At 32.2% G+C, this 14,068-nt stretch overlaps 1 protein-coding gene across 1 annotated transcript in view; it reads left to right on the forward strand.

The window, feature by feature from the left end:
• LOC145307114 (uncharacterized) overlaps positions 1 to 13,740 on the forward strand; it is a 15,601-nt gene extending 1,861 nt beyond the window's left edge. The window contains exons 2-14 of the mRNA XM_080149447.1: positions 607 to 651; positions 1,665 to 1,760; positions 4,865 to 4,981; positions 7,395 to 7,493; positions 8,821 to 8,919; positions 9,014 to 9,112; positions 10,171 to 10,272; positions 10,447 to 10,545; positions 11,219 to 11,317; positions 11,483 to 11,578; positions 12,217 to 12,285; positions 12,898 to 12,994; positions 13,630 to 13,740. Of these exons, the coding sequence (XP_080005573.1) occupies positions 8,835 to 8,919; positions 9,014 to 9,112; positions 10,171 to 10,272; positions 10,447 to 10,545; positions 11,219 to 11,317; positions 11,483 to 11,578; positions 12,217 to 12,285; positions 12,898 to 12,962 (714 nt within the window). The 5' untranslated portion in view covers positions 607 to 651; positions 1,665 to 1,760; positions 4,865 to 4,981; positions 7,395 to 7,493; positions 8,821 to 8,834 and the 3' untranslated portion in view covers positions 12,963 to 12,994; positions 13,630 to 13,740. The remainder of the gene's footprint in view (positions 1 to 606; positions 652 to 1,664; positions 1,761 to 4,864; positions 4,982 to 7,394; positions 7,494 to 8,820; positions 8,920 to 9,013; positions 9,113 to 10,170; positions 10,273 to 10,446; positions 10,546 to 11,218; positions 11,318 to 11,482; positions 11,579 to 12,216; positions 12,286 to 12,897; positions 12,995 to 13,629) is intronic.
• Positions 13,741 to 14,068: the final 328 nt, after the last annotated feature.

Genomic DNA, 14,068 nt, shown 5'->3' on the forward strand with positions numbered 1-14,068 from the left:
ATGCTACGTGAAGAATAGCAAAAGCAGTCATGTTGTTCAGTAATATTGCATGGAAAAGGGCAGGTCTCAAATTATTCTTACCCCAACCCCTATTTATAAAATTTTCTTTTTTTTTTGCCTTACCCATGTGGATGACCTTAACCCTGCAGGTTCCAAATCTACAAATTAACATTCTACCCTGCCCCCAAATATAACCTTACCTAAGGCAAAATTCTAATATGATTGCTTTTACCCCATTTAGATAAGCCCAAAATGTTAATCTGTATAAAAAAGTAACAGGATCTGTACTAAAGAATCTCACTAGCTGCTGAACCAACATGTTTCACCTATATAATGTAGCTTTGAATAGGTCCTGGAAAGGTTCATAACTATTTTAGGTGAGGGTTCCATCACCCTCCCAAGATAAATTGTTCCTAGAAATTTTTTTTTTTTAAATATTCTAAAGTGCCACTAGTTTTGCTGAAAACCGGTTCTAATCCAGCGAATATCAATCATTTAGAAGGCATTCTGGAAATATTTGTTTGTGGTCTAAGGTGTACAGAAAATTACCTAAATAAATAAGAAAATCTTAAAAGAATGATAAACTTTTGTAACATCTTTGTTTAGACATAGAAGAAGAAAATGATAACAGATATACTGATGTGGATCCGGGTAAGCAATTTTCTCGTATTCATTTGACACTTGTGGATTAGAACCGGTTCTGATTTTTGGAATACTGATTCCTAGAAGAGTAACTCTATAATCAAGTCCTAAAAATGTAAGTATGTACTTAACAATTAGCCTGTATGTAAGCATTTTTCAACAAATTTACTTCAAATTTTGAAAACATTTACATATGATTGTTAAGTTCTGTCCCTCTACAAGTGTTAAAGTTCGTTTGTCCTACGGTTTCAAAGCTTCACTTCTATGGATGTTGTCATCCTTGTTTGTTGAGCATTCAGTGAATATAATTTTATCTAGTTTTCTCACTCTTTTCCACTACTACACACGTGGCTAGAATTTTTTTTGAAGCGAAGCTTTTTTATAATTAGGGTAGGTCCGTCTGTATGTAACTTGTCCCTTTTTTTGTTAATATAGATATGTTAAGGTCTTAGCAATCTACATGTCATTTTAATCTAAAATTTTTTTGAGATAGAAGGTGGTCAAAAAGTAAATAATGAGCATAAATTCAAAACAAACAAAGATTATTTTTATGGTAAAAATATTTTTGCTCCTAATTTGAACATTATTAACTTATAATGTCACGTTTTTTTTGCAATCATAAGATTAACACAGAAATAAGGTAGAACCAACAAGCGAGTTTAATCTAGATAATATATTGGGGGGGGGGGGGGGGGCAGATGGAGAGGTCGTCAATTTTACATGTTTTTTTTCAAATTAATTTATTTTCTGTATGAGCTGAGATTAAACTATATCATATATGTTGAAACCAATTGTATAATGTACATTTACATACACAAATACACTCTTAAAAAGGTTTCTTCTAATTAATTACCGACTTATATTAACAACGAAAACAATATGTTATTTAAGCTGTCCTTGGGGGGGCAACGCATCGCAAAATTGAGGACTTCTCCATTTGCCCTGAAAATATTGTTTCAGATTTATTTTGCTGGTTGGTTATACCTTATACCTAATTAATTACATATTTTTAAATTATTTAGAAATAAGAATAGCTGTATGTAATGGAAATGTTTCTATTGAACTTGTCAACAAGTTTCTGGAGCCTAGAGCAAAAATACAAGAAAACAGTTTGTCTGGTAAATTTATTCATTATTTTCTCAACTTTTAAAAGTGAAGCTTTTCTATAATTAGGCTTTGTCTGTACGTCCGGGATTGATAGCTTTTATTTGTTAATTTAGGCATGTTAGAATTGTCCTATCGATTTCAAACTTTGCATGATAATTCTTGTAGTAGTTAGGTACGATCTAGATAGCATAGCAACTCTATAATTATTGCAATAATGTCCGTACGTACATTTTAAACATGCTGATTTTTCTACTTTTTTAACAACAAATTTTTATGTGATCTAATTATCCGTTTGATCTGATTTTTGGTATATTGATACATGGGACAACAAAGAACAATATAATAAGCAAATCAAGTCCTAAAAAGGTAAGTATGTCCAAAAACATTATCCTGTATCAAGCAGTTTTTCAACAAATTTATTTACAATTTTGCTTCAACTCTTATACTTTTATATTCTGATTATTCAGTTCAGACACTATACAACTATTCAGAGCTTTGCTTCGCTTTGTCATCCTTGTTTAAAAAGGGGAGGGGGGAGGGAGTTCTGGATAGAGGCTGGACCATCAAGAGGTGAGCAATTAAAGTGTTTCAATAATCAAATCAAGCCTGAATCATATATTCATTTTTAGTAGCGAAGCTGCTCTATAATTCACTTTGTCCGTCAGTCAGTCCGTAACGCTATGGGGGAAATGGGATTTACTCAGCTCCTGTAAAAAAATTGAATGCTTAAATTTTTAGACATCATTCCCATAATTAAGAAGCACAATTAATTATATAACAACGATGGCGGTAGGACCGCTTTTTAGCAAGTTTTAGGCTATTTTTGTATTTCTCACATTTTTCTCCATATCTTCAGTGTTTATGGTCCGATTTTCAAATTTTTTCAGTTATAGATAACAAAATTAAATTTCCTGTCCTTTAAAGAAAACAACTATGACGGTCAGACTGTGTTTCAGCAGGTTTTAGGCTATTTTTGTATTTTTAACATTTTTCTCCATATCTTTGGTGTTTTTGGTCTGATTTCCAAAATTTTTTCAGTTATATATATCAAAATTAAATTTCCTGTTGTTTAAAGAAAACAACCATGAAGGTCAGACTGCCTCTTTGGATGTTTTTGGCTATTTTTTATTTTTTTCCTTTTTTTTCCATATCTCTGATGTATATAGTCCGATTTTCCATATTTTTTAAAGTTAAGGATTTAAAAATTTAATTTCCTGTTGTTTTAAGAAAACAACCATGGTGGTCAGACTGCTTTTAGCAGATTTTTGGCTTTTTTAAATTTTTTCCCTTATTTTTCCATATCTCTGATGTATATAGTCCGATTTTCTAAATTTTTTAAGGATTTAAAAATTTAATTTCCTGTTGTTTGAAGAAAACAACCATGGTGGTCAGACTGCCTTTTAGCAGGTTTTTGGCTGTTTTTATGTATTTTACATATTTCCCCATATCTTTGTTTTTTTTGGTATAATTTCAAAACTTTTTGGGATATCAGTATCAAAATAATTTTTTCCATTGTTATGAGCATCTTTTATGTAATTTTCTTTGACTATCATCATTATACAAAATAAAACAAGGTTTTGTGTTTAATTTCTCCAATAAATCTATTCTTGATATTAATGCACTTTAAATCTATTTACGTATTCCCATCCATCATTTTTTGTGCTTCGCTACTTATGGATGTTGTCATCCTTGTTTCTACTGTTAGTCAAGGTCATATTTTGCTTTCTTCGCCCTTTATTGCTTAAAAGAATTTAAAAAGCTATTAATATTTTAATATCTTTGAAGAAAAATATTTTCAGAGAATGTATATTTTATGTAAATTTTGTATCAACATGTAAATTTAGGGATGGGGCAGTTCTTTGGATTTGATTCCTTCACCCATTCGCGCCCCCCCCCCCCTCCGGTTTTTTCTATCTCATTTTCTATGTGTGAAAGATAAAGAGCCCAAACTGCGTGACTATTTAAGAATGGGTATGACACATAACTGAGAGTTGGAATTTTTTGAATATCTCCATCCTGGCGGCCGCAGGATGCCAGGATACCTGGCATGGTTTCCCAGGTAAAGAGCAAAAACATTTTTTTTGACTTAAACAAAGCATTCCATCTTACCAAAATACTTTAATATCCTCTAGTAGTACATCCTCATATTAAATACAGGTGTTTAAGTCAATTTCATGTTCCAGGTATAATCCTACAGGTCTCCGGAAATCTTTGAAAGTCTACTGTGGCCGCAATTTTTGACTTAGATACTCCAAATTTTAAACTTAAGCTTTTCTTACATGTCTACATGACGTATTAAAATTTCATAAAGATCCGTCGCTGTTTTCTGGCCGAACGCCGACTGCAGCGGCTGGCAGCTGCAAAGTACAGCTGCGGCCGCTGAAAATTTACATTTCTAATATAAAATTTACATATAGATAAACATTTTCAGCAAAAAGAAATTTTCTTCTAGATTCAAAAATAAAAAAATTACAGCCGTTTAAAATTTTCAAGTAAAAAAGGACCTGAAAACAAAAGTTGTTAAATACAAGGGTGGAGGAAGCGAAAATTGACTTTGACTTACTTAAGGTCGGAAATTCATTATCAAACAGGGGACTTGCACAAAATTTTTTAGCCCTGTAGCTCTAATAGGAACTGAGATAATAGGGGGGGGGGGGGCGCGACCAATTAAGGTTCGGCAAGGGGCCCAACTGTTTAGGGTTAACAACAATAGTTTATAGGTTTTTTTACTGCAAAAAGCAAATTTTTTTTCATATTGTGATAATATAAGATATTTTAGTATTATGGTCCCATAATAATTTTTATACCTGGATGAACCTGCTAGGTTTGGTGGCATCCTGTGCCTGTCAGGAGAAAAAAATAAAAAAAACTCAATGTTATGTATAATCACCAATTTGAAAAAAGTCTATCTTTTACACACAAAAAAATCTTAGGGGCTCATCCAATATGAGTTAGCTAAATATAAAACATAATATAAAAAAAGCCATAATCAATTACTATATTTACTTTCTTTTGTGTTGTTTTAAACGCCCCTTGAGAGGCATTGTTATGAAAGGGACAATACCCAAATCATCTACTGCAATTTCCATTTTAATTAATTTATGTTCTTTTTTAGTTTTTGAAGATTTGAACCTGACAAGTATAAGTTGTGAAATTGAAGTAAATAATACAAAGGAATTAATCAAGCTCTTCTTACAGTATGGAGCAGATGTTAATGCTACAGATCACAGAGGTTCTACATACTTTCTTATTTAAAGTAACAGGATATATGTCTGTCTGTATGTCAATGTGTTATACCAGAGGATTTTGCTAACTAATGAACTAACTATTTTTTAACTATTTTTTTGGAAGGTTACCACTACCCTGCCACTACCCATTGAAAAAATGCTACTCTCTGAAATTTTTTTGGTTTTCAAATTTGCTCACCACTTTAGGGAAGCTTCACTTATGTTTCACCAAGATGGTTTTAGGCTAATTTTTTATCAAATTAAATTGTGATGTGTTTTTCTCTAAACCTTTGAATGTAGTCACTTAAATGCTAGGAGTGCAACCTCTATTATTAAATACAGGAATGCTAAAAATGACTTGTTACAATTCTCTATACTCATTGTCTTCTTTCTGTGCACTAAGATCTTATTATTCAATGGGAAGATTGTGAAATCATCTCAAAAAAAAGGGAAAGTTCGTTTAAGGTGCGATTCCTTGTATTTTTGAAATGGCTTTTTATATTTTATTTTATTTTAGGTTAGGTTATATTAGGTTAGGTGATTGCACCACATAGTTATGCAATTAGCCCTACAGGGTTAGAGCCCTAGAAATAGGAGAAAAGCAACTGTGAAAAGTACAAAGAATCGCCCCTTAACCCTTACAGCTTGGGCCCCAATTCCCACCTTAATAGATTGGGGGGGGGGGGGGGGGGGGGCTCCATGTAAATTATTTTTTCCTCTAGTTTTATCCTTAAAGATAATTATTTATAGTTAGTTAAAAGAGTGGTTTTTATTTTCAATTTTTTATCAACTATATTTTTATTTAAATCGGTACTTGATCTCAAATTAATTTACAAGATGCTAATTCCCCTTTGATAGAAGAATTAATTAAATTACATGATTATATTAATTTAATCTTAATTTTTATTATCTCTTTTGTTTGTATAGTCATAATAAGAATAATGATGTCAAAGTTAATTAATAGAAGGTTAATTGAGGTCCAAATAGTTGAGTGAGTGTGGACATTAATTCCTGCTTTGCTTTTACTTCAGATTGCATCTCGGCTCCTGTTACAGATAAAGACGTAAAATTTTTTTCTGGTGGTTCATGTGTATTTTTAGAGAAAATTACTTTTTCTAGTCATAGCAGCCAGGCTGCTCCTTAGCCGCTTTTTAGCGGCCAGCCGCTAAATTTTAAAACAGCTGTAGAGCGGCCAATTTTGCAGCTAGGATGACCAAATTTTAGGACGAACTTTTATTTTTCATAACAAAAAAAATACTTTTTCAGATCATCACCAAAAAACGGCAAATAACGAAAACCGCCATTTTCGGCGGTTATATCGGTAAAACGGCGGTTGGCGGCGCCGATTAATATTTTTATCTGTTTGATGTTTCTCAAGGATTTACCAAAAAAATTTATAGGACTCTAGCTGTAATAGAAGCCACGATATTCATGATATATGTCTGTAGTAAAAGCCAGACAAAAATCGGTCATAAAGTCGGTCAGGGAGCGGTCAAACGGTCATAACACATTTTTTCTCAGAAGGTCATTGATATCTAAGTATTCACCAAAAAAACTTTAGGTTTCTCCTTATACACAAAAGTCATAATGTAGAAATTAAGATTTTTAAAGATTTTTTTTCTAATTTTGGTGCTACCCAACCGACTTTGACCGGACACCACGACCGACACAGACCAGATATTCTAATAAAATCAACTCTTGCTGACGTATAATTACTAAACTTAAAAAGTCATGAAGTCACAGCACTCCATCTTACCTACAAAAAATATGAGATTGAAAAAACTAGAGGGGGGGGGCTCTTGGAGCCCCCCCCCCCCGATCTGTAAGGGTTAAGGTGCGTTGCAACAATGATTGATAGCAATTTTAAAAGTGAAATTTATAATATATATTTTTATCAATAATATAATAGTTATTCATTGCATCCTGTTATAGACAGCTTTCCGCAAATATAAAATGAAGGACTGGGCTAACAAAAATGATATTAAGTTTATGATTTTTTTATAATCATGGAAAATTGTCTGTATTAGGATGCTACACATAATCTTTCAATATGGATGAGAACTGATTATAATCCAGCAAATATCAACCACTTTCAAAGTCGTACCATAAATATATTTTGAATTCTTAAAATGTTATGGAATACTTATTTCTCGCATAGTATTTAAACAGCTTTCCGTGGATATAAAATGTATAATTATAAGATTAAAACCCATTTTTCAGCCCCAAGATACTGCAGGCATGGGGTAAAAAAAATTGCATTTAATCTTATGATTGTAAATTTTTATATTCATAGAAAACTGGATATAATACGATGCTAGACATAGTTTTTTTTGTATGGACGAGAACCACTTCTAATCCACAGGATACCAATCGGTTTGAGTGAATATGCAAAATCATGTTACATATTCAAATATTTAGGAAAAACAAGTCTCCACTGGGCAAGTCAGAGTGGTCATACTTCTGTATTACAGCTTCTTCTGGATAGAGGAATTCTTATTGATAAGAAAGATAATCTTGGTATGTTTATTTTATCTATCAATCTTTTATTTAACTGTCCATACATATCTTTTATTTTTATCAATTTCTATAGTTTCTTCCTATTCTTTAATCTATTTATCTATCCAACTAGTTTATATTTACTAGTGTTGTGCCGGATACTTTTTTGGCCTGATACCAGATATCTGGCTGATTTCTAATGCCGGAAATTGTCTACACCGGATACACGGCATTGCAAATCAGCCAGATAGCCATCAAACAGATAAATAGATAGACAGAATAATTTTTGTATTATTTACCAGGATCTATTCCAAATATTATGACACCTTGATCAGCACCATGACCACTGTTGTTGGAATTTTTTCTCCTGTTCAAAAATTGTCTAACTTAAAAAGAAGTTTGTGGGTCTGTATTTTTAAGGTTAAGAAAATTAAGTGATATACCTTATTGGGGTGGGATTCTGATTCAATTTCTTGTGATCATCTATTGAAGCCATATTATCATCCCCTTCTAATAACATACGATGCTCTAATGTGCAGAGAGATATTTTGTTAAGCAACATTTAAACAGATAACCAACCCTTTGATTGCACAACCCATTGTCTGGAGCTCCATATCATGGTAATTAGTTGCGCCTGTTTATTGGTGTCAGTGCCAGACATTTCAGAAGTGGGTACCATTTTTAACATCTCTAGTAAAATTATGTTCTTTAGAATGAGCTTTATTTATTATACCTTTTTCTATATTGTCATAAATAGCATGTCTTTAAACAAAATAAATATCCACATAAAACTGTGACGTATCTGTGACATAAATTATTATTTAACTCTCTTTAAAAAAGTTGCTGCAATATAATTTTAAGGAATAAAAAATATTGACTGCACCTATTGTCCAATAGTTTTAGGCACCTTAACTGTCCAATTTGGTCAATTTAAAGCAATCTTAGAAAGATTTTTAAGAAGATACTTGTAATTTTCTATAAAATATTTAATTTTATGTTTCACCTTTTTGACCTCTCTAGAAAGCTCCAACATCTTTAAATTCAACTTTAATGTGAACGAATTTGCATGATTAATATTAAAGACAAAATAAGACAATAAAGGAGGTTAGGTGAAGGTACTCTAAAAATAAAAGTAAAATTTGACAATCAAAAGTAATTTTAAAATTTTCTGCTATGGGAAGGTGCTAATTCAATTTAGGGAAAGCATGTTCTGAACTCACCATAAGGTCCCAGTACATCCTGTGTAAACCCATTCCACGGGTTGTTTTTACTAACCTAACAAGCCTTCTGGTGAGGTGTGTGTACTCTGAACTAAAAAATATAATGTATCTAAAATATTTTCATCTAGGATTGACAAGTCTTATGATGGCAGCATTGAAGGGAAGCACAGAAACAGTCAGACTACTTCTAACACATAAAGCTGATGTCAACCATATAGATAATAATGGTTAGTTACATAATATTATTTTACTATATTTGTAACTTTTTTATTATTTTTTACATATCTTTATCTTTATATCCGTTTATCTCTCTGTATCTAGGAGAGACAAGTCTTATTCTTGCAGCACAGTATGGAAACACAGAAACAGTCAGACTACTTTTAGAACATGGAGCCAATGTGAACTATAAAAATAATTGGGGTTAGTTACATAATATTATTAAACTATATTTATATATTGTATATTTAGTATATTCTATCTAACTATCTATAGTCTATTTCTATTTATATATCTCTTTACATGGCTCTCTGTATATCTATAACTGTACTCTGAACTAAAGAATATATAATGTATATAGTATATTAACCCTTAACGGTTGGGGGGGGGGGGGGGGCGTTGAACGCCCCCCCATCCGGTTTTTTCTATCTCATTTTCTGTGTGTGAAAGATAAAGAGCCCAAACTGCGTGACTTTTTAAGTTTGGGTATGACACATAACCGAGAGTTGGAATTTTTTGAATATCTCCATCCTGGCGGGCACAGGATGCCAGCAAACCTGGCAGGGTCATCCAGGTAAAGAGCAAAAATATTTTTTTGACTTAAAAAAAGCATTTTATCTTACCAAAATACTAAAATATCCTCTAGTAGTACATCCTCATATTAAATACAGGTGTTCAAGTCAATTTCAGGTTCCAGGTATGATCCTGCAGGTCCTGATCCTTCAGGTCTCCAGAAATCTTTAAATTGCTCCTGTGGCCTCAATTTTTGACTTAGATACTTCAAATTTAAAACTTATGCTTTTCTTACATGTCTACATAACGTATTAAAATTTCATAAAGATCCGCCGCTGTTTTCCCGCCGACCGCCGACTGCGGCGGCTGGCAGCTGCCAAGTACAGCTGCGGCCGCTGAAATTTATATTTTGATATTTGAAATATAAAATTTACATAAAGATTAACATTTTCTGCAAAAAAATTTTTATTCTAGCTTAAAAAATAAAAAAATTACAGCCGTTTGAAATTTTTAAGTAAAAAAGGACCTAAAAACAAAGGTTGTTAAATAAAAGGGTGAAGGAAGCGAAAATTGACCTTGACTTACTTAAGGTCGGAAATTCATCATAACACAGGGGACTTACACAAAAAATTTTAGTCCTCTAGCTCTAATAGGAACTGAGATAACATGGGGGGGCGTTGAACGCCCCCCCCCCCCCCCGACTGATTAAGGTGCGGCAAGGGGCCCGACTGTAAAGGGTTAATATGTAGGAATGACAAGTCTTATGGGGGCAGCAGGGTGGTTTGGAAACACAGAAACAGTCAGACTACTTCTAGAATATAAAGCTGATGTACACAATAAAGACAACAGAGGTTAGTTACATAATATTATTATACTATATAGTGTATCTTTAGTATATTCTATCCATCTATATACATATATATGCATTTAACTCTATATCTATCTATCTCTCCACTTATATCTTTCTGTATATCTATAACTCTGAACAACATAATATATAATGTATCTAATATATTTATATCTAGGATGGACAAGTCTTATGCAGGCAGCAAGGGATGGAAACACAGAAGTAGTCAGACTACTTCTAGAACATCAAGCTGATGTCAACCATAAAGATAATGATGGTTAGTTACATAATATTATTTTACTACATAGTGTATCTTTAGTATATTCTATCTATTTATCTATCTCTGTCACCTCTCTTTTTATATCTATAACTGTACTCTGAACTAAAGAATATATAATGTAAATAATATTTGGTACTTGCTTACATGTGGTAGACTGGAGCACCGAACCCCCCCCCCCCCCCGCTTAGTTTTGACAAAAATCAAAAATAAGGGGGGGGTAGTTTTTTCTTTGTACAACACGCCAGAAAGTTGAGTGAGGTAAATCAAGAAAATCCAGTATACCAGAGTGAAACCTTATTACAGGGATATTCATGTTTTGGGGCATAATTTCTTTATTTATTGACTGATTTTAGTAATTGATGTATCCCTGAACAGAAAATAAGGAGGAGGGGGGCCAGTATAAAAGGTTTTAATTTTGTGCAAAAACTTTCTGGCGTGTTGTACAGTGAAAAAACTACCCCCCCCCTTATTTTGATTTTCTTCAAAATTAAGGGGGGGGGGTTAAAAACTACCCCCCCTTATTTTTGATTTTTGTCAAAACTAAGGGGGGGGGGTTAAAAAACTACCCCCACCTTATTTTTGATTTTTGTCAAAACTAAGCGGGGGTGGGGGGGGGTTTCAGTGCTCCGGTCTTCACATGTAAGCAAGCACCTAATATTTTTATATCTAGGATGGACCAGTCTTATGCATGCAGCAATGAATGGATACACAGAAGTAATCAGAATACTTCTAGAATATGGAGCTGATGTCAACCATAAAGATAATAAGGGTTAGCTACATAATATTATTATACTATACAGTGTATCTTTAGTGTATTCTGTCTATCTATCTATATATACATTTACATTCATATATCTGCAGACCTCTCTCTGTATATCTATAACTGTACTCTGAACTAAAGAATATATAATGTATCTTATATATTTATATCTAGGTGAGACAAGTCTTATAATTGCAGCACAGTATGGAAATACAGAAACAGTCAGACTACTTCTAGAATATGGAGCCGTCAACCAAAAAAACTATGTTGGTTAGTTACATAATATTAATATACTATATAGTTTATCTTTCATATATTTCATATAAATATTGCTTTGCAATAAGTATTATCTTCTTATCTATTCATTAATAGTTATAATTGCTATTTAACTCTTCAATTATGTATCCTTTTATCTTATTATCTTTATTTATGTAAATATCTTTCTATCAATTTATCTTTCTTTATAATGAATTAAAAAGTAACAAATGTATTTATTAAAATTTGAATTTATTTTGTATTATTAATAGTTTGATGCACAGATATGTATTTTACATTCTTTTTTAAACCATCAGTCTCTCACACTCTATCTCACTCTTACTCACATCTCTCTATCTCTTTTTCTCTCCCTCTCACTCTTCCTCTCTCTCACACTCTTTCTCTCTCTCTCACTCTCTCTCTCTATTTACCTCTATCTATCTCTCTCTCTCTCTCTCTTTCTCTCTCTCTCTCTCTCTCTCTCTCTCTCTCTCTCTCTCTCGCTCTCTCTCTCTCTCTTCCTCTCTCTATCTCTAAAACTATGCAATATCATGATATATTAACAATATTCTAATGACATTATGACTGCACATATGATAAACAAAGTTTGATAGGGTAATTATCTATACATTAAATAATAATAAATATCATAGGTTGGACAGCTCAAGATGGTGTTCTATTGAATAAGTATGAAGAAATAGCAGAAATAATTAGAGAACATGGTAAGCTTATTTAATAATTCTATATTTTAAGTATGTCTATCCTAACCTTTCATTTGGCTTTTTATGAATTCTTTCTATTGATTACTTACAACAAGTAAATGAAAGGTTGTGGAAAGGGGAAAAAGGAGTAGGGATGAGAAAGTAGTAATAAGCAACTATAAAAATTTAGTCTATAGTTTATTCTATAGGTGTGCAAAAGAGGGGGGGGGGGTGGTTAGGAGTTTATTCTATAGGTGTTCAAAAGGGGGGGGGGTTGTTGGGAGTGTATCCACCCTTATGCCAAAATTAAGGTTTGTGGATATCTTTGATATAAAGACAATGAGTAATACATTTTACTTTAAAATAAGTAGAGGATTATATTTTTATCCAATTACTTTTCCTATTATATATCTATACTATCCTATTCAGCAAAACTTCCCATAAATCCCAACATGGTTTGATGCTATTTTAATTAATTATAAAAGAATTTGGATGGTTTTAGGCTATTTTTGTCCTTTCTTCTCCCTTACATAAACAAAGTCCCTAGATGCTAGTGGAACAGCTGCTAGAAAACAATTGTTGATTAAAATATATATATAAGTAGTTAGTTTGAGAATTAAATATTCTTTTCAGGAGCTAAGAATGGTGATTTTGTTGATTATTATTATGAAAGTTATGATGATTATGAGTTATGGTGATTTTGTCAATTTAGATTCCTAATTACAACAAGGTAAATCATTTCTATGACATAAAGTATCTCTATCTTAAGGCTTTGCTTATCTGTCTTTCAAAAAATATCTTGACTATATTCTTTAGTTTACTATCTATTTCTATACCTACTTGTTGCTTCATACACATCAATCAAAGGCTCTGTGTATAGCCTAAAACCGACTATAAGACTTTAATTTAGCAAAAATAATGAAATCTTAATCAGTTCAACAGTTAGCTGAAACTTAATAGACAGACCAAAAACTAAATATACTGTCATATCATACCTATAACTTTATGGCAGAAATTAATCTTTCTTACTGTTTTTGGTTGTCTATCTGTCCATACTTTTTGTAATAAACAATTGCCACCAGCAGGGTTCGGAAGCCGCGCCTCAGCCACGCATAAGCCTCAGTTTTAAATCTGCTTGTGAGCAGAAAAAGAAATTTTTGAAAGAAGGATTGTCTACTAAAGAGACAGTTTTATACATCCAGCTAAATTTTATAGTGATAAAATGACGATTTCACTGAGGCTTACACGCGGCTTACGCGCAGCTTCCGATCCCTGGCCACCAGTCTAACTGTTATTAATTATTGTAAATAAATCATTTTATCTGAATATATCTTATATCTAACAATAATACAAATATTATTTCAGAACAGAACTGCTTTGGGTGAACAGAATGATTTCCTACAAAACTTTGGCTTATTTTAAAAATTGATTATTGTAATATTTTTTTTTTTTAAATAAGAATATCTAGATTTTAAAGTTTTCTTTTCTTAAATTTTTTTCTAGCTTAATTACTTTTAAATTACTTTATCTGTCTGTTAAACATTAAAGAAAGTTATTTGGCTTTTACAGTGGTTATAATCATCCTTGATTCTTGATATCATTAATTTTTGGTTATCATATTATATTTGTGTTACAACTCTTAATTTGATTTTCTTGTATTCATTCGAATCTGGTGGATAGGAACGGGTTCTCATCCATAAGAAAAAACTATGTCTAGCATTGTATTATATTCAGCTTTCTACAAATATAAAAATGTACAATCATAAGATTAAAACCAGTTTTTTTAGCCGGTGCCTTCGGCACC

This window comes from Acartia tonsa, chromosome 15, assembly GCF_053477335.1.
Source record: "Acartia tonsa isolate MP-2025a chromosome 15, ASM5347733v1, whole genome shotgun sequence".
Lineage (NCBI taxonomy): Eukaryota > Metazoa > Arthropoda > Copepoda > Calanoida > Acartiidae > Acartia > Acartia tonsa.